At 28.2% G+C, this 24,853-nt stretch overlaps 3 protein-coding genes across 7 annotated transcripts; 2 read left to right on the top strand and 1 right to left on the bottom strand.

Annotated features, from left to right (window-relative positions):
- Window positions 1-528: 528 nt before the first annotated feature.
- Window positions 529-3,620, bottom strand: LOC105249205 (acetyl-CoA acetyltransferase, mitochondrial). Of its 2 annotated transcripts, XM_011254499.2 has the most exons (9): window positions 3,456-3,620; window positions 3,075-3,221; window positions 2,858-2,972; window positions 2,491-2,684; window positions 2,073-2,363; window positions 1,785-1,973; window positions 1,552-1,709; window positions 1,331-1,447; window positions 529-831 (listed from the first exon to the last, which is right to left on the bottom strand). In XM_011254499.2, the coding sequence occupies exons 1-9, from the start codon at window positions 3,480-3,482 to the stop codon at window positions 552-554; spliced, it is 1,518 nt and encodes a 505-aa protein (XP_011252801.1). In that variant the 5' UTR covers window positions 3,483-3,620; the 3' UTR covers window positions 529-551. The 2 variants fall into 2 exon arrangements, with proteins under 2 accessions (XP_011252801.1, XP_019882484.1); XM_020026925.2 differs by lacking the exon at window positions 529-831 and having other exon boundaries at window positions 1,244-1,447; window positions 3,456-3,482.
- On the top strand, window positions 3,544-7,903 carry LOC105249204 (death-associated inhibitor of apoptosis 2). Its single transcript, XM_011254496.3, has 9 exons — window positions 3,544-3,598; window positions 4,483-5,227; window positions 5,389-5,506; window positions 5,634-5,822; window positions 5,910-6,088; window positions 6,181-6,567; window positions 6,680-6,822; window positions 6,914-7,080; window positions 7,610-7,903. Exons 2-9 carry the CDS (start codon window positions 4,745-4,747, stop codon window positions 7,798-7,800), a joined length of 1,857 nt encoding a protein of 618 aa, XP_011252798.1. The 5' UTR covers window positions 3,544-3,598; window positions 4,483-4,744; the 3' UTR covers window positions 7,801-7,903.
- A 1,477-nt stretch (window positions 7,904-9,380) lies between these two features.
- On the top strand, window positions 9,381-22,679 carry LOC105249206 (death-associated inhibitor of apoptosis 1). Of its 4 annotated transcripts, none has more exons than XM_025409054.1 (3): window positions 9,381-9,689; window positions 14,746-15,591; window positions 21,231-21,411. In XM_025409054.1, exon 2 carries the CDS (start codon window positions 14,881-14,883, stop codon window positions 15,565-15,567), a length of 687 nt encoding a protein of 228 aa, XP_025264839.1. In that variant the 5' UTR covers window positions 9,381-9,689; window positions 14,746-14,880; the 3' UTR covers window positions 15,568-15,591; window positions 21,231-21,411. The 4 variants fall into 4 exon arrangements, with proteins under 4 accessions (XP_025264839.1, XP_025264838.1, XP_011252803.2 ...); XM_025409053.1 differs by lacking the exon at window positions 9,381-9,689 and adding an exon at window positions 13,023-13,277; XM_011254501.3 differs by lacking the exon at window positions 9,381-9,689 and having other exon boundaries at window positions 15,430-15,591; window positions 21,231-22,679.
- Window positions 22,680-24,853: the final 2,174 nt, after the last annotated feature.

Here is a 24,853-nt window from a genome sequence, read left to right as displayed (position 1 = left end):
TTTTCTCCTCTTCTATTAAAAATTAATATAAAATTTAGTAACGTTTATATTTCTAAAGTTTTTGCTTTGAAAATGTGTTTCACATATTAATTTAAATTAAAAAAGATTTTATTATTACATTGATTTCTTTTTTTTAAATTATAAATTAATATGATTTATTAATTAAAGCAAAAATATATATTTTTATAAAAATTTTGTATGAATTCATATATATCTTAATATTATATATACATAAGTCACTTTTATAGTTCTTGGCAGTTTATTCCATTGGATAAAATCTAAATCAAATATTTTTATTAAATAAAGACCGGAATTTATCACTGATTTTTTCTATCAATCATCTGGACTTTTCCGATCAATCTTATTTCTGGGTCTTAGATGCAACTGTTTATAGATGATCAATTTTTTAAACTTGGAATTTTTATTTTATGAGCTAAAACGTTAATTGAAAAATAAATTTGTATGTAATTATACTTACAAATACGATACTTATAAAAAAATTAATAAAGTCGATAATGATGCGAGAAATTTAATCTTTTATACTAACGTGTTTATGTATTTGTCCTCAATGTTAATTCATCGAGTCTCTTTGTTAACAAATCAGTATCTAATCGATGCTTGCAGAGGTATTGACCTTCTAAAAAGAGAACTGGTATATCATACTGATACAATTCAAAATATCGCTCGTTATTTTTCGCAGTGATGTCGACTTCTTCTAATTGATAACGACCGGCGAAACGCAAACGCAGCTCGTTCTTTACTATGTCGCAAAGTGGACACGGACTTTTCGTATATAATATTAATTTTGGCGGGGAAGATACCGGATGACACCTAAAAATCATACATTCTCCTTTTTTTCTTTGAGAAATATTTTTAATATATATGACGCTTAATTTAAATTTCAATAAAATCTATATCGTATTGCTAATATATAAAAAAATTTATTTCTATATAAAATATATAAGAGATATAAAGAGGTAAGCAGCAATATAAAAAAGATTTACAGAGTAAGAAAATATATTTTTTATGTTTTCATAAATTGCTTTTTCTGTTTAAAAGTTATATATTTTACATACTTACAGATATACATATATTTCAGTAGAAAAATCGTAAACTGTTACTTTATCACATTTATATAAACATAAAAAGTTATAAAAAAACACTTTTGATTTAACAATTATCACGATATAGTTTTAACACTATACGTTTTGTAATATAAAAATAATATTTTTTATATACAATTTAACTTATATTATTGAGATAACCGATAGATTATGTAGATCTCATAGTTCATATAAATTGAAGCAGCAATTGCAATTTGCAAACTTACAATTTCTCGATCAAAATCGATGATGCACCACCACCTCCATTGCAAATTGACGCAACACCTTTTTCTCCGGCTTTAAGAGCATGCACCAAGTGAACTACGATACGTGCTCCTGACATACTAAAAGATTCGTTATCAATTATCAATAATTAATATATTAATTTCATAATACACAATGTGACGTTCTGAATGAAATAATCCTAAAAACTATCTAAATAACTCACCCTATAGGGTGTCCAAGTGAAACAGCACCGCCATGAACGTTTACCTTAGAGGGGTCAATATCGAGTAATTTTTGATTTGCTACAACTACTACACTGAATGCTTCATTAATTTCCCAAAGAGCTATGTCGTTTTTATTAACTCCAGCATTTTGAAGCAGCTAAAATATTATGCAAAAACTTAATATTATTGCAATTCTAAAAATAAATAAATCTTTTACTGGTAGACGACTTACCGATGGCACAGCAAATGCTGGGGCGATTGGAAAGTCTATAGGATCCGTTGCTGCATCTTGAAAAGCAACAACTTTAGCCAAAGGCTTAAGATTCAGTCTTTCAGCAACCTTGCTGGTTGTTAAAATCAAAGCAGCAGCACCATCATTTAAAGTGGATGCATTTCCAGCTGTCACTGTACCATTTTCTTTCTATATATAAGCATAAAGAAAATGAGACAATAGAAAAAGCAAAATTTTCATACTTATGAATATGAATATCTATTTATGCTTTGCTAATCTAAATGTTACCTGGAAAACTGTGCTCAAGTTGCCAAACTTCTCAAAGTTGACTCTTTTATACTCCTCATCCTCGGTGAAAACTATATCTGGCTTGCCCTTCTTTTGTGGCACACTGACAGGTACAAGTTCATCTTTAAATATATTATTTTTGTAAGCTGCGGCACTACGTTTGTAACTGCTGATAGCATATTCGTCTTGTTGTTCGCGAGTAATGTTCAATTTCTTAGCCGTGTTTTCAGCACAGTTACCCATATGACACTTATTATATACATCAGTCAAGCCATCAAATACAATACCATCCTATTAAAAAAATTGTGCAATATTAATTATTTACTAATGTAAATGTGTAGACATTTTTCCATATATTATATAATATGGACAACAAGAATGAAGTAATAAGAAATAAACAAAAAAAATATAATTCAACCTGGAGTTTTACTCCACCATATGGCGTTTCACCACGTGCCAAGTAATATGGTACATTAGACATCGATTCCATACCACCAGCCAGAATAATCTCTTGGTGACCACACTGTAGAGATTGAGAGGCCAGCATGATACTTTTCATACCACTTGCGCAGACTTTGTTCACTGTAGTACATATCGTTGATTTTGGAAGACCTAATAATAGATATATTATAATCTCTTTACATACACTATATACTAAATTAAATTATACATTTTTGTGTCAATATAGAGATTTATTCTACTAAAGAGATATCTCCTTATGATTTTAAAAATTTGTTAAATGCAAAACATTCATTGTAAAAGAAAAAGAAATACATTTTCAAGACCTGCAAATAATGCAGCTTGTCTCGCTGGTGCTTGACCCAAAAAACCTTGGCAGACATTGCCCATATATATTTCTTTGACTTGTTCCTTGGCAATACCAGCTCTTTCAACAGCTGCCTAAAACAATAAAAGATGTATATATATTAATTATAATTTATAATATTTGTAACTAATAGAATTTCCAAATTTTTTTGAAATATTTAATATCAAAATCCTTACTTGTACAGCTACTGCACCAAGTTTAGTGGCCGACACACTTGATAAGGATCCAAGAAATGAACCCATTGGAGTACGCACAGCACTGATTATTACAACATCATTTAAGTTGACTTTGGAACTGTACAAACGCCTACTTATAAAATTTACCTGAAAAAACTATTCTTAAGGTACGTCTCTTTTGGTAATATAATGTAAAAATTAAACTTAATAATAAATGTACAGCAAATGAAATAAGCATATATTTTTAAAATATAATAAATATAATAAATCTTATTGTTATAAAATACTTAAGGAGGTTATATGTATAAATACGGCAATATGTTTTAGAAAGATTAATTATATCAAATATAAAATTGTGACAATTAATAAAAAATAACTTACTTTAGCCAATCTCGTTATTACCGCCATTTTAAACAATATTTTACAGAAAAAGAAAAATGCACTGTGCGAATCACTGTGTACAAATCAACCGGCAGCAAGATGGTGTGTTCGACGTCAATGACGTATCTTTATTCCATGCAAATGTAAACATTTACATCATTATAGTCATATTATCATATTTATCATATTTATCATATCATTATCGTCATATCATCATTATTATCATATTTATCACATCATTATCGTCATATTATCATATTTTGAGCTTTTCATATTTTCTATACATTTTTCATTAAAAGTTTCAACATTTCTTTTTAGCGTTTCTTAAACACAATCATTATATTTATTTATTTTTACGTTATGAAAACATACACATTTACAGTATTAATTATAAAAAAAGATTGGAATATTTTTTCAGAATTATTTTTGACATCTATTTTATATTATAATTATTACTTAATTATTACTTTTATTATTATTATTTTATAATAAAATAATTAAGTAATAATTAATTAAATAACATTGTATATATAGAAATAAAATACATATTTATAGAAATATATATATATATATATATATATATATATATATGTGTATAGAAATAAAATAAATATTTATATACATATTGGCTGCGTTCCAAAATTCACTGCCAGTACTGAAAATCTATAGTGTACGTCACGTAAACTAAAGATTTTCAGTATTGGCAGTGAATTTTGGAACGCAGCTATTATATATGTGTGTGTGGAAAAGTGATAATCACGCGGTCACGCGGTGTCAAAATAACAGTAGCGCATGCGCAAAAGTTTTATGATGATATACACACATACATCTACACTGACAATCGGTAATCAGTCGCGTAGGGTGTAAAAGGTGTAAAAGAGATGATACAACGATCCAAGTAAGATAATCGGAAGACCCCCGGATAGAAGACAAATCCGGGTTCGAGTCCGGATTCGATCTGACTCATGTCATCTGTCATCTCGCGTAGATTGAGGTTATAATTCGCGAAAATATCTATATATTCCAGTGTAATAAGAACGCAAAATCCCGCGAGAGTGAAGAATAATATCTGTAAATAGGAAAATGTAATGCTGCATCTGTAGAAGATAAGAAAGAAATTCAATGAAGCGAGCTGAATCTAAAACTAACAACTATCATTAACCGAGAAGATGATCTTCGCTTCCTTGTTTAATCAACGACAATCTACCGAGGAAATCGACAATTGAATTCCAGATCGTAGGAAAAAGAGAAATAATAAACAGGAAAATTCCCTACGCGTCTGCTTCAAGATGAACGTCGAGGAGAAGAGACTCGCGACTTTTCGCGAATGGCCATCGAACGCCGCGATCGGCGCGTCCTGTCTCGCGAAGGCGGGATTTTATTATACCGGAAACTACCTAGAGGTACAGTGTTTCTTGTGCGGCACGATGATATCGGACTGGAATTATGGTGATCAAGCGATGGCTCGTCATCGGCGAAAAGCGCCCAATTGTCCCTTCGTCGTCGATCCAGCCGGGACTTGCAATGTCCCGATGATCCCGACGACAGCTGGCATCACTTCGGAATCGACTACATCATCGTCGAACACGCGACGATCCGAGGACAGCATCGAGGACCCGGAACAGCTGCAGCAGAGGTCGTCCAATGTTGTAGGAAAATACGAAACTGTTTCACAGAGGCTGCAGACGTTTGACAGTTGGCCATTAACTTCTATCATCCGTCCGGAACAGCTGGCTTTAGCGGGATTTTACTATCTTCAGTATAAAGATTTGGTAAAGGATCTTTGACATGCGTTATTCTAATATATAATATTGTTATAATAATATTGCGCGATGTTGAGTAATCCTAAAGTAGTAATAAAAGAATAGGACTTTACACGTCTTCTAGTAGTATATATATCTCTATTTTCGCTTAACATTTTGTACAATAACAGGTGGAATGCGCATTTTGCAAAGGTATTCTAATGAATTGGAAAGTTGGCGACGATCCAGAGCATGCCCATAAATTAAATTTTCCAAATTGTGATTTCTATATGAGAGAAACAAAAGATGGTACATTATTATTTCATAATAACGCTTATAAGAATTATAAATATTCAGTTTTACTTTGTAAATTAAATGTGTAATATTATACTTGTACATCTTTACAATTATTGATTATATGATTTTATTTTAATAGATACATTTGGATTGGTCAGAGTCTTATCTGGTACTAGTGCAGATTTAACAGAATTAGGAATACAAATGCACACAGTGTCTAAATCACAATATACAACATATGAAAAAAGACTGCAAACTTTTCATAATTGGCCAAAAAATCTTAAGCAAACTCCAGAGATGTTAGCTACTGCTGGATTCTATTATCAAGGTCAGAGAAAAGATTATTTGTTTTCTTTACATACATATCACAACATGATAAAATATTTGCTAATCTTATGATGCATTTAATATATAGGATATGATGACCAAGTCAGATGCTTCCATTGTGATGGAGGATTACATGGTTGGCAACCAATGGATGATGTATGGATTGAGCATGCATATTGGTTTCCAAAATGTGGCTTTGTACTTCTTATGCGTGGTCATAAATTTGTCAAGCATAGCATAGATATAAGAGGATCTTTAAATCTTTCGGTAATCATCGTATTATTTTTATCTTCTCCTACAATTTTATCAATTAATTTTGTGATAGTGTAATGTATATATTTTTAATTTTGTTTATATAGATTTTTGCTGATGTACCAGGAGAAAACAGTAATACCATTGAAACTTCTGTTGCATCTCCTTCCATGATACAATTTAGGGAAGCAATAACAAATACAGCAATATCTTTAGCAGATGTCACTGAAGAGACTTTAGTTTCCAGTCCCTCGATTTCACAACCTAACGAATCTTACGAACCAATAACAGATACCGTGGCATCAGGTGTCATAGATACTACAGTTACTTCCAGTCCCTCAGTTTTACAATCTAGCGAGTTAATAACAGATGTAGTAATACCTATGGCAGGTGTCACAGATACTACAGTTACTTCCGTTCCCACAATTTTACAATCTAATAAGTCAATAACAGATGTAACAGTCAAGAGGCTATTAGATACTGCTCCGGCTAAGGTACATGGAATGATCTAATTAGTATTAAATGATTTATTAAAATTAAACTGTTATTATTATATCAATTTGTAATGTATAAATATAATTAATGGATGTACAACATTATGTATAGGCTGCTCTTGAAATGGGACTACATGTGGATAGAGTAACGAAAGCTCTGAAAAGAAGAATGGAAGAAGTTGGCAAACCCTATGTAAATGTTACACAGCTTGTAGAAGCTGTTTTACACAATCAACTTATGGAAGATCATACAAGGTATGTGAAACATACATAACATATAGTATATATTACGCGATAAATACTCGTGTCATTGAATCATCATTGAGAAATGTATCTCCCTTTTCAGATTTGATAATAGTACTTCTACCTTGTCACCTTTAGAATTGAAAACTTTATTTAATCAAGTTATACAATCAGCTAACAATTCTACAAGCAAAAAAACCATGCAAGAATCTGACACAGTTGAAAACAAATATAATAAAAAGGAAACTGATAATGAATCAGATGATATTAGTAAGTAATACATATATATATATATATATATATATATATATATATATATATATTTCATTATTTAATATTATGAAATTAAAGTTTGTCGATTTTTGTCTCTACTGACACAATGTTACATCTTCTACGTGTTTTCATTCAGCATTTTTTTATTATTCTATAACAATCGAATAAAAGTGGGTTTTTAGTTTAAATAAATCTCAACTTTACTCTGCAATAAAGCTATGAAACGAATTGTCAAGTGATTGCTTTAACATTGAACAAGTTTTTTAAAATCGAGATTATATGTCATTTTTCTTTGAATTATTTTTATCCTTATCATATATTGTATATTGCAACTGTATCTCTCAATATTATCAATGCAAATTTACTGATGATAGCTTCTTATCGCAACTTCCTTTTGTTTAAGAGATATAGCTCTTAAATATTATTCTATACATATATCGGATCTATAATCTAGAATCTAATTTCCCAGAAGAAATATAGAGACCCACATATCTCACATTAAATAATTCACATCATTTTCTTTCAGTGTCTTTGCGAGAGGAGAATAGAAAATTGAAAGAGGCTCGTCTATGCAAGATTTGTATGGATAATGAACTAGCTATAGTATTTTTACCCTGTGGCCATTTAGCGACATGCGATAATTGTATACCGACTTTAACAACTTGTCCATTGTGTAGATTAAAAATTCGCGCTTATGTTCGTATCTTCTTATCTTAATACAAAATGTAAAATTTAAAAAATTTTTTAAAATAACAAATGTTGAATGAGAGCATCAACTAGAAAATTGATGTTGCTATTTATTCGAATATTTGACGCTATATTTTACATAAAATATTATTATGTATATATTTTGCAAATATCTCTATATCAATTTTATATTTTGAAAATATGTACAAAAAAAGATAAAGAAATGTACATATATTTATTTACATATATTTAATTATAGCAACGAATGTATGCAAAAAAAAGTAATATTGAGGGAAAATTTTATTAGATTATAATACTTTTGTGTTGAGTTTGAATGATTTAAAATGAGATTGAATTATTTTTTGTTTTTGAATTATATTTTATCTGGATTTCTGATCTGACTTATGAATATTAATTCATAATATATGTGTTTTGATTCTATGTATATATAAAATGTGTTATAATTAATATGATGATCTCTCTTCTCTAATAATATTAAAAAAAAAATGAATAGATTTCCTTCAAAAAATTTGAAATCTTTATAGAGACTCTGATATTATCAATTGCAGCTGACTACTATTAATTTAATTTATAGCTTGTAATCAATATTTATTTTCATTGGACTATAACTTCAGTAGATAAATGCTTATTGCTGTATTATTGCATTGTTTATTAGCTTGGAATTATACTTGCACATTAATATCTATAATAATATATAAATAAAGTGTATGATTTGAAAAAATTTGAAAAAATGTAAGTAGAACACAATAAAAATCAGTCGATATAGTAATTTTTAGTAATCAGCAATAAGACAAATTACAAAATTATGTAAAATCTTTTATTGTGCCTTATGTTCAACTTTAAATAATATTACGTGAAATAAGTTATCAAAACATGTACAAAAGAGGCACAATTTATTTAATACTGATATGTCCATATACATGTGATAAAAAAATATGTAAAGTTAATGTATTGTAATTTATATATAGATACTAACAATATAGAATATCTCTAAAATAAGAAGTCAATGTTGTGTCTGAGTACAAAAATCATGAAATTATTGTATATGTAAGAACAAGAAGAAAAGAATATATATTGATGCACATCAAAATTAAATTTTTTTAGTAATTTTAAAAAGACAAATTATTCCATCACTTACAACAAAGAGAAAAACATTCAATTTTCTTTCAATATTTCTCTCATATGCAATTTTTACAACCATAATACGTAAAAAAATTTCTTTCTAATTTATTAATTCAAAATTATATGGCTATGGAAACATATAGCTTTACATTATACTCTTCTAAAATTTGTGTTGCATAAAATTTTTTTATTGCATTAAATAATTTTTATGTTAACTTTGTGTGCCGTATACAGTATATATCCTAAATTTCTTAGTACAACAACCATTTTATTGAATCAAAGCTACATGTCTGCATCTGTCTTAGTATCATTCCTCTTTTTCAATCTATTACTTCTTGTGAGATATACTATCAGAATTGTATGCATAGAGATTTTATACATCTTTAATACTAATTCACGGATAAGGAACTAAAGAATAAGTCAGCTTTTTCAAATTGTTTTCTAAAATCATTAATTTATATTTTTTTTCTTTGTGCAAAACGAAACACGTTGAGCTCTTTTTCGTATTTTTTCAAACATCTAGAATGCGATAGAATTAGGGCTTTTTAGTGTCCTTCCAGAGGTCATCGAACCTTTGGCCCTTGCTTGTAGAGAATGCAAAGAATGGGCCAGTCGCATACCTGAAGTCCGATAGTAAAAGAACGCTATATTCTATATATATTCTTTTCGGAAATATTGCCTTGAGTGTGAAATTCCTGGTTTCTTTCTCATTCGGCGACCATCGTCATAGAGTGATCTACCCCAGATGTGGATCTGATCTTCATACATACTTTTACGTGAGTTAACAAGTAAAATAAATGTATAGATAATAACGTAGAAAAACAAGAATATTTTATGAGGAAAATGCAGGAATAGACATAAATAAGATTTTCGCCTTTTCTCTCTTTTTCTCTTTCTATCATAATTTTATTAACATTGTTGACAATCCTATAGCAAATTCTTGGGTTAGTATGCAGTCTCGATCTGCATTACTCTGTCTCTCTGAGCAATTGTGATTTTTTTTTTATTTCCGCTCGTATAGAGAGATAAATGAAGATAAATGATTGTGAGAAGAATACGTAAAAACTCATAACATAAAATGCGTACGTATGACATCGCCAGTTCTCTTTCGTACAAGGAAAATTTGGAATGTTGAGAGAACATTTAGCTTATTTTTGGCTTTCTTTTAAATCTCTTTCATTTTGTTTCTTTTTTGTTTCCTTCTTTCTTTGCTTTTTTCTCTTTGCATTCCGAGATTACTTTTATTCTAACAATGAGATCATGCCAACTCATGACTATTAATATTTAGCAATTCTACGAAAGCAAATTGATGTAAGAATTTGTTAGTCTCTGCCTAATGTCATTTCCCTGCACAGCTGATTTCTACTGTCGAGCGAAAATAAATATAAAAATATAAAAAAAATCGTTACCCTTGAGTAATATAAGAGATATTCGTCGATATTTAAAATAATTTTCCAAATAATATGAAATAATAATAATATTAATCTATGTGATATGCTATCTTATTTTAAATTACTCATATATATCATTTATATATCATGCATTACTTTTATAAATATGCTTAACTTAAATTGAATTTTATCGATATTTAGAGAGTTTTAATATAAAATACAATTGCTCGCGTAGAGATTTTAATATAAAAGAGATTTTAATATAAATTGAAGAATATAATATATATATTTTTTCCATTATTCCATTAAGCATATTATTCTATTTTTATCCTGCATTTTGTAAATATTATAGAATGCAATGATAATAATTCATACATCAACTTTATGCTAATTTTCTAAAATAGATAAGTGCGCGTTTAAAATGGAGAACGATAGCATAAAATAATAGCATAAAATAATAACATAATAAAAAAAAATTACAAAATTTTTCTAAATAGAATTTTTTGGTTTCTTTATGAATTGCTTTAACGTCAAATGTATGGAATCTAATATGTGGATTTTAAATATATACATATGTGTGTGTAACATATAAATAAAATTCTTACTTTTTGTAGAAACGTAAAATTATATATTATATTATAAGAGTTATAGAACGGTTATTATAAGTATTATAAGTATTATAAGAACGGTTATACTGGGTGTTAAAAAAGTCTGGACGCGGTCGAATATCTCGATAAGGAAGAATTTTACTAGAAAGTGTTTCAGACAAAAGTTGTATGGCTTCGAGGGGGAACATAACATGGTATCATTGGTATTTTGATCTTGAAGAGTTATTTGAAGATCACATGAAGGTCACCTTCAATTTCTTAAACGGAACTTACTCTTTTTCATTACATAGCTTATCTCGAGAGCTTTCCAAAACACTATAATTAAGTTAGTTTTCGTTAAGTATTTTTCGAGTTACGAAGCTTGAAATAATTTCTTAATTTTACATAAACCGTAAAATATCTTTTAAAATATTCATTTTTCGATTACCTCACCTTAATACTTTTATGTACAAAATAATGAGAGGAATCAATTGGTGTAAAAAAAACACATAGTTATTTTTAAGAAAAAAATGGTTAATTGCATTTTACATTTTTTTTCGAAACAATTATGTGAAAGCTCTCGAAGTCAGCTACAAAAATATGTAATAAAAAATATAATATTTCATTTAAGAAATTGAAGGTGACCTTCATGTAATCTTCAATTAACTCTTCAAGATCAAACCAATGGTACCATGTTATGTCTCCCTCGAAGTCATACAACTTTTGTCTGAAACACTTTCTAGTAAAACTCTTCCTTATCGAGATATTCGACCGTGTCCAGACTTTTTTAACACCCAGTATATAAGTATTACTTGCTTTTACAATATAAACCCAGTGCGTTTCGCTGTATGAGATCGGCGTCAAAAAGGTACGGGAATTTTTTCTGTCTTTTTCTTTTAAGGAAAACTCGCTTTGACTAAGGCCCGGTAACCAACATTATTTTAGCTTTAAGCGAGATTTAAATATATGTCTAGCTTTATCTTTTTAAATAAATAAAGACAGACATATCTTTAAGTTTTGCTTAAAGCTAAAATAACGTTGGTGCAATCGGGCTTAAAACCTTTACGTGCATTCCTATCTCATGATTGAATAAATCTTCTGCACATAAAAAATTTTATTCATGATTAGAAATGTATCTCTTACAAATATAATAATATATAATACATGATTGTCTAACAACGATTGAAAATCTTTAATCATTAGACAATAATCTTCAGTTGTTCTGCAATTTTTATTTACATTCATTTATGTGCAATAATATAATATCAATGACAATAATCTAATCTTATATATATATATATATATATATATATATATATATGTATATGATTATATATATGTGTGTGTGTGTATATATATATATATATATATATATATATATGTATGTATATGATTATATATATATGTGTGTGTGTGTGTGTGTGTGTGTGTATATATATATATATATATATATATATATATATATATATAAGATTAGATTATTGTCATTGATATTATTATCATGTCATTGATATATGTATATATATATACGTATATATGCAGGCCTACAGAAAAATTGCAATTAATATGATTAAAATCAACTATTGATTTTTTCCAAAAGTGAAACAATAGAGATGGAACGATTTTCGCTTGAACAATTCTTCGTAAAAACACTTTGAAATGCCAGGTAGCAGGTAGCAGGAATGGAATATTTTTGGCGCGAAAAGATACACGAATCATATACAAGTAACCGCAAAGGACAGCCACGTGTATTTTGACCGCATATAATATATTAAAAAAATAGCTGGATAAATCATAAGGATTTACCAATCTTTGTCATTTATCTTCAAGTCTATCAATGAACCCACTCATCATATTCCAATATTTCCTACTATTATTTAATATTTAATATATTATTAATTATTATTAATATAATTATTTAATATATTAATCTTCTCTTTTTACTATTTATTATCTATTGCCTAACATTAACGAAACTGTATGCGTAGATATTTTATACATTTTAATTTTATATCTAAAATACTGATTCACGGATACGGACAGCTCCTGCTGATTGTTTTCATTTTTGCACATATCGCTGACCTTTCTCTGTATCTTGTCTGTGCGATACAACACATCTTTTTTTTTTATTTTTCCAAGCGGCCGTTATTAGAATTAGAGTATCCTCAACAATTCATTTGAACCATCAGCTCTCGATCAAATAAAGATTGCGAACAAGATCGCACTACCATATTTGACGTGCTGGAGATAGTACAACACGAACATTGAAGAACGAATTTTTAAATTATTTTCGGCAAGATTTATATTATATATTATTGTTGAGAGTGCGAGATTTTCTGCGAGCGATTTTCCTTCCATTTGTCAGCAATCATCATCATAGAGCCAAGTATGTATCTAATCTTCAGGGACACATACGTAGATGAAATAGACGCAATATACGCGTAGGTAATAACGCAAAAAGACAAGGATATGCATTATCAATATTGGAGTCAATTGAATTTCAATGGACTAACTGTGCGAAAAAGTGGGAGTAGATAGCCATCATCTTTTTCTCTCTCTGTCTTATGTTTTTGTTAACATCGTTTTGTTAACAACCTTGCCATAAATTCTCGCGATAGTATTTAATCTCGATCTCTATTGTCTCTTCTGTTTTTCTAAACGACATAATTTTTGTCTTTTTTAAATTTCCGTTTGTATAAAAATAAAGAGATAAATGATTATAAAAAGGATGTAATGCGATTTATTTTTCGTACAAAGGCATTTGATACATAAAATAGTATTTGCTTTGTTTTCCACTTTCTTCCAAATCTCTCTCTTTCTCTCTTTTTTTTTGTTCCTGTTTTCTCTTTGCTATTTCTTGTTTGATTCCTGACATATTTCTGTTGTATAATCAGAGATTATTCGAATTCGTGATTGTTAGTGCCTAGTAATTCTAGAAAAGCAAATAAATGCGAGACTTAACTAGGTATTCGTCACTAATGTCATTACATCCCCAAGGACATTAAATCAAAAGTGCAGATTATTTTATAGATATTCATCAATATCTAAAATGAAATCTAACTTTCTAAAAAAAACATTAACAATAATAACGGTTTATATAATATCTTATCTTAGATTATTCCCACTATTATCACTATACATATACAGGATGTCCCAGTTATCTTCCGTCATCTTTCAAAGACAGATTCCTGGGATCATCTGAAGACGATTTTTCCTCAACGAAAATGTCGAGGCACTAATAATTTTCGAATTATAAGTGATTGGAAATAAGGGGTTTTTCATAAACTAAGCTTTGTAGAAATAAAATATTAACAAAATCACATTCTTCGATTAATTTTAAATAGAGTTTACTTTAGTTGAGTTTTAATTTAAGACTTAATTGCAAAGATATATGATGACAAAAATCGGGAACATGCAAAAAATGATGGCCTTCATTGACATTTTTGCTGAGGAAAAATCGTCTTCAAATGATCCCAGGAATCTGTCTTTAAAAGATAACGGAAGATAACTGGGATACCTTGTATATATATGTATATATCTTTTTATTTTAACAAGGGCATTACCATTACAAAATAAATACAATAGTTCAACCAGATATTTCTCATATTTCGATATGCGATAATAATAATAATAATAATAATAATAATAATAATAATAATAATAATAATAATAATATTCTATCAGTAATAAACAATGACTTTTATTAACGATAATAATCTTATCATAATAATATCTAATAGAATAAATAGATAAAAGGAAATTAATCTCTTGTATTTCTCATATTTTTCAATGTGATTCAAATAGAAGCCTTTTACAAGTAATCTTTAAGTTACATTCATTTTTTCTTTTTACAGATTTTTACAAAAGGACATTCTCTCATAGAAATTCTTAAAGTCGATAACATTCTCTCATAGAAATTCTTAAAGTCGATCGATATCGCACAAGAGCATTTTGGAAGAAAGCCACTTTGGAACTGATAGAATCGTGAAATGTTTGAAATGTCTGCATTTGTCGATGATTCCGATCGAATAGACTATCGATTCGAAATCGTGAGATTGCATAGCTTCATGAAATCTGTCCTAAAACGCGAATGCGCTCAGAAATACGCAAAAAACGGTTTGTACTATATCGACAAGGGTAATAAGATGAAGTGCTTCGAATGCGGAATCATCATATTCGGGATGGAAAATAAAGATCCACAGGAAGAGCACAAGCGAAATTACAAATGTAGATTCATCCGCGAAATACCTTTTTGCGGAAATGTACCAATCGGCGTCGATCCTACCACGATTCCACAACGCGTGCCGAAAATGGAGGAAATATGCAAATTAAACGAGTCCTATCTGATTCTTGACTACGAGATCGACGTCTACTTCGAGATTGCAGATGTCCATAAACGAGTTAAGATTGGCGACGTGGTAGGCGCGAGATATCCCGATTTTGCGTATTACGAGAGTAGATTGAACAGTTATCAATTATGGCCGGTAAACGGTCTGAAAAAAGAAGATATGGCAGCCGCTGGCTTTGTATGTGCAAACTACGAAGACAAAGTCTACTGCTTCCATTGTAGTGTACAAATGAACGATTGGAAGCCGCATGATGATCCTATACAAATACACAACATACGTTGTCCTGATTGCAAGTTTATCAAGAGACTAGTGGAAAAACGATCATAGAAGAGCTTCATCATATCATTCAAGGTAGAATACTAGAAATTTGCACATGATACATGTCTAAATTTTACAATTATTTAGATTTTTTACCAAGTTAGACACTTTTCTAGCACGTTATCACGATTATACGATCGTTAATTCACTTGCAAGTTTATCAAGAGATTACTAGCGGAAAAGCGATCATAGAAAAGCTTCATATCATTCATGATAAAACACCAGAAATTTGCACATGATACAAGTCTAAATTTTATAATTATTTAGATTTTTGACCAAGTTAGACACTTTTATTTAGCACGTTATCACGATTATACGATCATTAATTTATTCAAAATATCCACGTAAACTATATTAAAATGTCTAAGAAAAAATTTCTAAAAAGAAAGTTACTTGAAAAGCATGCATGTAATAATTTTTTGTACGATAGCTGGACATAAGAACGATATGTTATATACATAATCGCGAATAATTTATTTACGGTATTATTAATAATTTTAGTATAAATAATTGCGGTATTAATTTCACGATACTAATTTCACGAAAAAGACTGATTATTTTATACTGATTGTTGAATATTAATACATGTGCGTAATTCATTTAATGAATAAAATAAGAATAAAGCAAAAATATATTGATATACATCCATTTCAAAACATTCTCTCTCTTATATTTGACGTACCGTATTTGTTCTCTCATTAAAGAATTAACGATACCAATATTTCTCTTCTTAGGAAATTAGTGAAAAATTAATAGAATATGAACCATAAAATCAAATGTTTCGTCTTAATGCTATTTTATATTAAATGCAATAGAATAACTTATTTGCAATATGATATCATCATAAATGATGTCGCTTTATTTATTCCTATTTAACAGGATGACATCATTATAATGCAATGTGGTGCAATGATAATAACTCATGAATCAACTTTATGCTAATTTTCTGAAATAGATACGAAAGATGACAAGCATAAAATGGCATAAGAAAAAACATTGCAAAATTTTCGCAATCAGAATTTCTTGTTTTCTTTATTTGCTTTAACGTCAAATGTATAGGATTTAAATACACGTGAATTTTAAATATATATAATATATATATTTAATTTAACATATATATTTAAATATATATAACATATATATTTAAAATCCACGTATTTAAATTCTATATATATTTGACATATAAATAAAATTCTATTTTCTGTGATCATGAATAAATTATTGTGCAAAATATTTTTTTAAGCATTAGACAGGAATGCACCTAAGGATTTTAGCTAAAGAAATAGAATCAATATCTTAAAAAGGAAATGACAAATATTCCACGTCAAACTTTTCGACACCGATCTCACACAGCGAAATACAGTGGGTGTTTAGATTCTAAAACCGGATAATAACATAATCGTGTGTATATATATATAATCATACTATCTACAATTTGCCTATAGAATTTGCCTATATATATGTGTATATATATATATAGGCAAATTCTATAGGCAAATTATAGATAGTATGATTAACTCCACTATTGACTTTTCTCGAAAGTGAGACAATTAATAATGAAATAAAATATTTTCGCTTTGACAGTTCTTTACAAAAGCTTTAAAGTGTCAGGTAACAGGAAAAGGGATTTTGCGAAAAGAAATACTAATCATATATCACGTACCGTAAAATGACAGCCATATGTATTTTAGTCCAGGCCCGTGTTCAGCCCGTTATATTATAATAGAAAAGAAAAAAATTCTTCAGTGCACAAAATACGTTGTTTTAAACTTGACCTTTTTGGCTGCCAAATTCGCAATTTTATAAATTTTGACATAAATTAAACGGCATTTTACTCAGGAAAGATAATAATTTTTAAAAATAAAAGAAAAAAATCGATTTTTTATTGCTTTTTAATTCCCTTAAATGCAAAGAATTAGGAAACAAATAAAATAAAAATTTGCCAGAGGAAACAAATAAAATCGTTAGAGACTATGCCCTCATTGACCTCCTTGATTATAATAATAATTTTAATTATAATAATAATAATAATTGATTAATATTATTATTAATATAATTGATTAATATTATAATAATGGATTCTTAATGGATTAATAATGGATTATAAATGGATTCGTGTTTCTTCTAATTTTGAGATGAAGAGTTACCTTATGTAAATATATTTAAAAAATTTGATCAATCTCTGCCATTTTATTTTCAAGTTTGTTAACGATCCCCTCATCATATTCCGATGGAAAAAATAAATGCAACTTATTATTATAAATAAAGAGTAAGTAATTATTATAAAATATATACTACTTATTAATTATTAAATATATATTACTTATTGATTTAATTATGAATTTACCCTTTTAAAAAGCTTCAAAAACTAGCCGTATGCATGAATAAAGCTTTATACATATTTAAAATCAAAATATCGATTTATGGGTAAGGACACCTTTCGCCAAATTTTATTTTCACATATGTCACGCGGAATCGCAAACCTCTCTCTTCCATCTATGCAAAATAACACATGTTTATCTTTGTTTTTTTGTATTTTCCATAAGCGACCATTATTTCGCGCGTTAGGGCTAGTATCCTCGACAGTTCAGCTGAACTCGACAGTTCACTCTCGATCGAATAGCGAACAAGAATAGTGAATGCGTCAGTCGACGTACCTGTAGGGGATAGTACGGTTTAAGCATCGAAGAACGAAACAACCTTCTAAATTATGCTGGAGATACTGTCGAGAGCGTGAAATTTCTTGCAAGCAATTTCCGTTCCGTTCATCAGCGATCATCATCGTAGAGTCAAATGTAGATCTTCAAGAACACGCAGGAAAAATAGACGGAATACATAGGTAATAATACGAGAGAACAAGGAATTCATATGCAATCAATAATCTATTGATTTTAATGGGATAATTCAATGGGAAAAAATATTATAAGGAATAGAGATAAGATTACCATATCGTTGACAAACCTATTGCAAATTTTTGTGGTAGTATTCAATCTCCACCTCTATTGTCTCCGTTTTTCTAAGCGACTGATGTAATTTTTGTTTTCTTTTACATTTTCGTTCGCATAAAACTGAAGAGATAAATGATTGTAAAAAGGATGTATTAATCTTTCTCTTTTATACAAAAGCACGAAACAGATCGATTCTCGCTTTTTTCAAATCTCTCTCTCTCTCTTTCTTTCTTTCTTTTTCTTTTTTATCTCTCTTTTTTTTGGTGTTGTTTTCATTTTGCTCTCTCTTTCTCCTTTAGTTCTCGCCGAACATATTTCTGTTGTACGTGACATTCTGAGATCATTCGAATTTGTGATGTACAGTATGTGATGTACAATATCCACTGTTTTAAACATTTTTGCTTTAAACTGTTTTAAACTATTGTTTAGAACCGTTTAAAATATCGCAAATAAAATATATGATTATTTAAAAAAGAAATTGTAAAAAAATAAAAAATAAATAAAAACTAATAGATGTGTATGTTGCAAAAATGTTTTTGTTTTAGTGTTTTAAGTTTTTTATCTATATTTATGTAATATATAGATATAAAAATATAAATAATAAAATAAAAATGAGAAGATTGGTATCATTTTAGCAGAATATTTATTTTTGAATATTAAATAACAATCAATACAATAAAGATTACTTAGAAGATATTGACTGACTTTACATTTTACATTTTAGCGTTTTAAATTAATGACTTTACATTTTACATTTATCATTTAATAAATTAAATTAATATAATAGTACATAACTCATAGCAGGTCAGTAATTCTAAAAAAAGTTCTTCTTTTAAAAAGAAGAATTAAGGTTTTTTCTTTTATTTAGAATTTATGTTCAGAGTTAAGTATGAAGCTACTTAATAAGGATAGAAAAGGAATCAAAGTATTATATATTAAATATTATTAATTAGAACTTTTTTTTGGAACTACTGACCTACTATGAATTATGTACTATTAATTTAATTTATTAAATGATAAATGTAAAATGTAAAGTCAGTCAATATCTTCTAAGTAATCTTTATTGTATTGATTGTTATTTAATATCCAAAAATAAATATTCTGCTAAAATAATACCCATCTTATCATTTTTATTTTATTATTTATATTTTTAATAGCGTTGTCAATTTTGGCAACGTTATTTACAGTTTAACGCTAGTGAAAAATTTAAATATTTACACAGATCAAAGCTATTAAGTTTTTTGCTTGTTTAAAACAAACTTGCTTTTTTTATTTAAAACATGTTTTTTTACGTTACTTAAAAACACAAATAAAACAAAAAACATGTTCTAAACAAAAAAAACAATGTTTTTTGTTTAAAATAAAAAAAACAAGTTTTTTGCCAATCCTGATTTTAATAGATATCAAATCTCTCCTTCATAAATCAAAAAATTTCATTTGGTTGCAGTTCCGAATATCATTTTTTATTTGCAATTAAAACTGTCAATTATTCATTTATTAAAATCTCTTAAATATAATGTCAAGTGTTAAATTCAGAGCTTACACAACTAATAATATTTTATTATAAATGCCATAATTTAAAAAAAATTCGTCTTTGTCAAAACAAACAATTTGTCAGACATAATCTTTCGCAAAAATCTATTAGAGCGTTGTATTCATATTAAACAAATGTTAGAAGCAATTCTATTTATGTTGCATAATATCGTTTAAAAATTAGTTATTCTGGATACTTTTGTGAACGCGAACATTAATTATGTATATCCTAAAGATTTTACATGAGTATCAAGAAAAGAGAGAGCTTCGCATGTTAGCATATTTTTATTTTGCACACATCTTATTATTTTTTGTTTATATCTATATCTATATATATATATATATATATATATATATATATAACATATTTTATAATATATATAATAATATACATTTTTTATAAATTTTAAATGAATTATCAATACATATCATGTTTTGATTAGAAAAATTCTAAGATATATATTTATCAATAAAAAAATATTGTAGATTCGCAGACAAGCTACGCATTATGCGTACATGTCATAGCTCTGGAATGCGTTTCTTATGTCGAGAATTGTGAGAGAGAGAGAGAGAGAGAAAGAGAATTTCCTGTAAATCACATTCAGAGTGGGTGGTATTTGTCATACGAAGATAAATATACCATTGTATATTGTCATCTAGTCATCACTTATAAATCTTAACGTGATTATCCCTCGAATTACGATAATTTCTTTACTTGTATATGGGATATCTATTTAACTATCTATTTTTTATATCTATTCTGGGAAATTTCACATATCATTCAATTAAAAAGAAGGATGTTGACATCATCAGCACAATTTGAGTCATTCTAAACTTGAAAAATTCAATTAACCGAAACATCAAAGTCGTAAATACATAGCTCATGTTTTTTATCAAATAAGCGGCAGAAAAAGCGCGTTTTTCATTTAATTTATATCGAATTTTATTTTAATTGAATGAAAAATATATGATACAAATGCCTGCATGCGAAGGAGATCTTAATAAATTGAAGAATATATTTTTTTTTACATTATTTCCTATAATCTTTTTTTATCCTGTACTTTACAAATAAAGAAAGAGAAAGAGAGAGAAAAGGAGATTAATCTCTCATACTTCTCATATTCTTCAAATGCAATTTAAGTAGAATCCCATCCGAATGGTTTCTAAGTTATGTTTATTTCTTCTTTACAGAGTTTTACAAGAGAATATTTCCTCGTAGATGTCCAAGTTGATTTGCACAAGACATTTTAAAAAGGAACCACCTTTGATCTAGCCGAGATGGAATTTTACAGAATATTATCCATACCGATCGACGAGGTAGATCACATAGATTATCGATTCGAGAACAGAAGATTAATGAGCTTCACTAACTGCGTATCGACCGTAAATAGCCGGCACTATTTACAATATTATAATTTCGCAAGCGCCGGTTTCTATTACATCCAAAATGATGATAAAATAAAATGCTTCGATTGCAACATCATCATATCCGACTGGAAGGATATAGATCCGATGGCGAAGCATCAACAACAGTTCCCAAGATGTAGAGTCGTCCGCAGGATACCTTGCGGGAATGTACCGATCGGTGCCAATCCGAGTATGATTCCGCTACGCGTGCCAAAAGTGACAGAAATATGCTCCTCAGACCGGTTAAGGCTAAATCCCAATCAAATGATCGAGGTCTACTTTGATGATAAAGAGGTCGTTAAGGAAGTTAAGATCGGCGATGTATGGCGCGCGAAGTATCCACATTTTGCTTATTACGAGCGTCGATTAGAGAGTTACGTGTCGTGGCCGGTGACGATCCCCCAGAAAAAGGAAGATCTAGCGGCCGCCGGCTTGATATGTGCAAATGACGGCGATATAGTCACATGCTTCTATTGCGGCCAAGCTTTGCAAAAGTGGGAAGCGACAGATGATCCCAAAAATGAGCACATCAAGTGGTATCCTGATTGCGCGTTCATCAACAGGCTGCTAGCGGAAAATCAATCATAGAAGAGCTCCAACGTATCGCGATAGAATTTACACATGTTATGACACATATCTATATTTTGCGATTATTTATAATATGACGTGAATAATATCTGCGAGATATCTGCGAATAATATTACAGTCACATATCAGAGATTATAAACACATGCTTTTTATTCATTTGAACATGTGTGACATACATATGTGTCTTTTAATTATGAGATGACATAATGATCTAGTTTCGTAAATTGGTGATTTAATGACATGAATAATTAATCTGCAAATATATACATATGACATAAAGATAGAAATATTGTAAAATTCAAATCGCGAACGAAAACATTTATTACATCCTTACATCTGATTATAGTACATACACGATAATACGGTCCCTTCATTGCATTGCTTGTAAGGATTTTCATAAAAATACGACGATTGCTATCTCCGGATCACGTCTGATTATTCTATAAATAAAGGACTGCGAAAAGAGGTTTCTCTCATTTGGAAACGCGCATATACGACACGCATATATTAGCAAACTATTAGTAGTATTATTTTAATTGCTACTGTGTCCCGTAGCCATAGTATTGTCAAAATGATCTTTTAATATAATAAATATTTATTATAAAATATGACATGAATTAGACAGAACCCATGTGATAAATATTTTATCAATTGTACTAATATATGTGTGTCATCAGTAGCATTTACAAATAATATATGTACATATCAATTATGCATATATAAGTAAATGTATCATATTGCAAATAAATAATTATATAAAACATAAATTATAAGCAACACATAATTGAACTCTATCGCGCTATCTATCCATATTTTCAAATTTAAATTATATTTCTTTTTTATTGTTTACACAGTAATTGTGTTCTTCTTTACTATATTCGTATATTTTTTGTAATAACGCAGTGTTACATTTAAAGTCGTATTATTTATTTAAAATTTAATTTATTTATACATATATTTTATACATATATACAAAAAACAAAATAAAAATAAATTATACCGAAATAAGAATAAATTTCCAATGAAAATAAAATTTTTGGTCAAAGATTTTTAGGATGTTATTATGATTATGACACTTTAATAAATTTGCCAAAAATATGCGTGTGAATTGTATTAAAATTTCTGAAAAAAGTTATTTAAAATGCATAGTAACGCATTTTTTATATACGATAAATAAATATAATAAAAGAATATGTTATGCATATGTGAGAATCGTACGTGCGCGTTAAAAAACTCTCTTAGAGCTCTTTTATCGTAATAGCGCAGAATATTTCAAGTAAGAGTAGTTATCGATTAATTTTATAAATACAAAAAAGACTGATTATTTTATAAGATGTCGACATACTTGTAATACGTTTGATAAATAAAAGATGTTAGATGTATATCGCTTCGAAATATTCCGTCTCTTATATTTAACGTACATCATTATACCAATACTACTCTTATTAGAAAAATTATTAAACGTTGATAGAATACGAATCGCAGATTCGAATATTCAGCTATGTTTTATCGCTGTATACAAGTGACTCTAATAGATCTAATCTATTTCTAGCATGACGTCATTATTTAATGATGATATAATGCTTATTTACATTCTTTTCTGCCAGTATGATATCACCATAATGTAATATGGCGTAATGATAACTTGTACATCAATTTTATTAATGCTGATTTTCTGAAATAAATGCAAAAAATACACATTTTCATGGAAGAATGACAAGCATAAAATTACATAAAAAAATTTACATAATTTCCTACGTAGGCTGAGTTTCTTGTTCTCTTTATCAGTTGCTTTAATATTAATATAATATATGAGTTTGAGAAATACATGAGAAGTACATAAGAAATACATGAGAAATACATGAAATACATATGCATGAAATTCTAAATTTTTTTCTTGCAGAAAAACAAGCAGTAAAATTATATATAAGAATCGTCCAAAAACAGTTATAATTGTTGTAATAATTGTTGTAATGTCTTACAGTATAATGCTATGTCTCGTTGCATGAGGTCGGCGCCGAAATATTTATCTGAATTTTCTTTTCTTTTTAAATGACAGACTGTAAAAAATGACGCCCCGTTGAGATTGGCGTCTTTAAGTCCATTCCTACGTGTCTCACAATTGAATAAATTTCTTGCACGATGCATAAAAATTTTATTCGTGATTAAAAATTTATCTTACAATTTTTTTAATACATGTTTGTTCAATAATAATTACAAATTCTTAATTAACAGATAATAATGCATCCTTAGTTCTTCCGATTCGGATTTATATTCATCTATGTAATAATTTTACGTAACAAATAATCTAATCTGGTCTGCATAGATATAATCCTAGAGATAAATTCAAGATTGGGAAATATTTCGTTATTTGTAACGAAGTTACAGTTACTTTTTTGGGTAACATATTTTCGATAATTAGTAATTTAATAATAATTACATAATAATTTAATAATTTAATAATTTAATAATTTAAATTTAATAATTTAATAATTTAATAGTTTAATAATTTAATAATTTAATAATTTAATTTTTTATAATTTAATAATTTAATAATTTAATTTTTCATAATTTAATAATTTAATTTACTAATTTAATAATTATATTAACAGTTATTATATAATCATCGTACTTAATTTAATTTACTAATTTAATAATTATATTAACAGTTATAAATAATTATATTAACAGTTATTTTAATCAGCATACTTAGAGAGCATATTTAATTCTTTCATAATATTTAATGATAATGAAATAAAATGATTTTTTCATTCTGATAATTCTTTACAAAAGCGATTCTATAAATGTGTTCCATTTAC

The sequence above is a fragment of the Camponotus floridanus genome, unplaced genomic scaffold (genome assembly GCF_003227725.1).
Source record: "Camponotus floridanus strain SB8 unplaced genomic scaffold, Cflo_v7.5 scaffold24, whole genome shotgun sequence".
NCBI lineage: Eukaryota > Metazoa > Arthropoda > Insecta > Hymenoptera > Formicidae > Camponotus > Camponotus floridanus.
Note: the sequence above shows the minus strand (reverse complement) of the source record. Positions and strands in the feature narration are given on the sequence as shown.

Excerpts from the sequence above, each read along its gene's own strand:
- LOC105249204 (XM_011254496.3), top strand. The coding sequence starts at position 4,745 with ATGAACGTCGAGGAGAAGAGACTCGCGACTTTTCGCGAATGGCCATCG. Across the intron at positions 5,228-5,388 it reads ATCTTCAGTATAAAGATTTG|GTGGAATGCGCATTTTGCAA; the intron begins GTAAAGGATCTT and ends GTACAATAACAG. Across the intron at positions 6,823-6,913 it reads CTTATGGAAGATCATACAAG|ATTTGATAATAGTACTTCTA; the intron begins GTATGTGAAACA and ends CTCCCTTTTCAG.
- LOC105249205 (XM_011254499.2), bottom strand. The coding sequence starts at position 3,482 with ATGGCGGTAATAACGAGATTGGCTAAA. Across the intron at positions 2,364-2,490 it reads ATGGTGGAGTAAAACTCCAG|GATGGTATTGTATTTGATGG; the intron begins GTTGAATTATAT and ends TTTTTTTAATAG. Across the intron at positions 1,710-1,784 it reads CAGCATTTGCTGTGCCATCG|CTGCTTCAAAATGCTGGAGT; the intron begins GTAAGTCGTCTA and ends ATAATATTTTAG.
- LOC105249206 (XM_011254501.3), top strand. The coding sequence starts at position 21,318 with ATGGAATTTTACAGAATATTATCCATACCGATCGACGAGGTAGATCAC.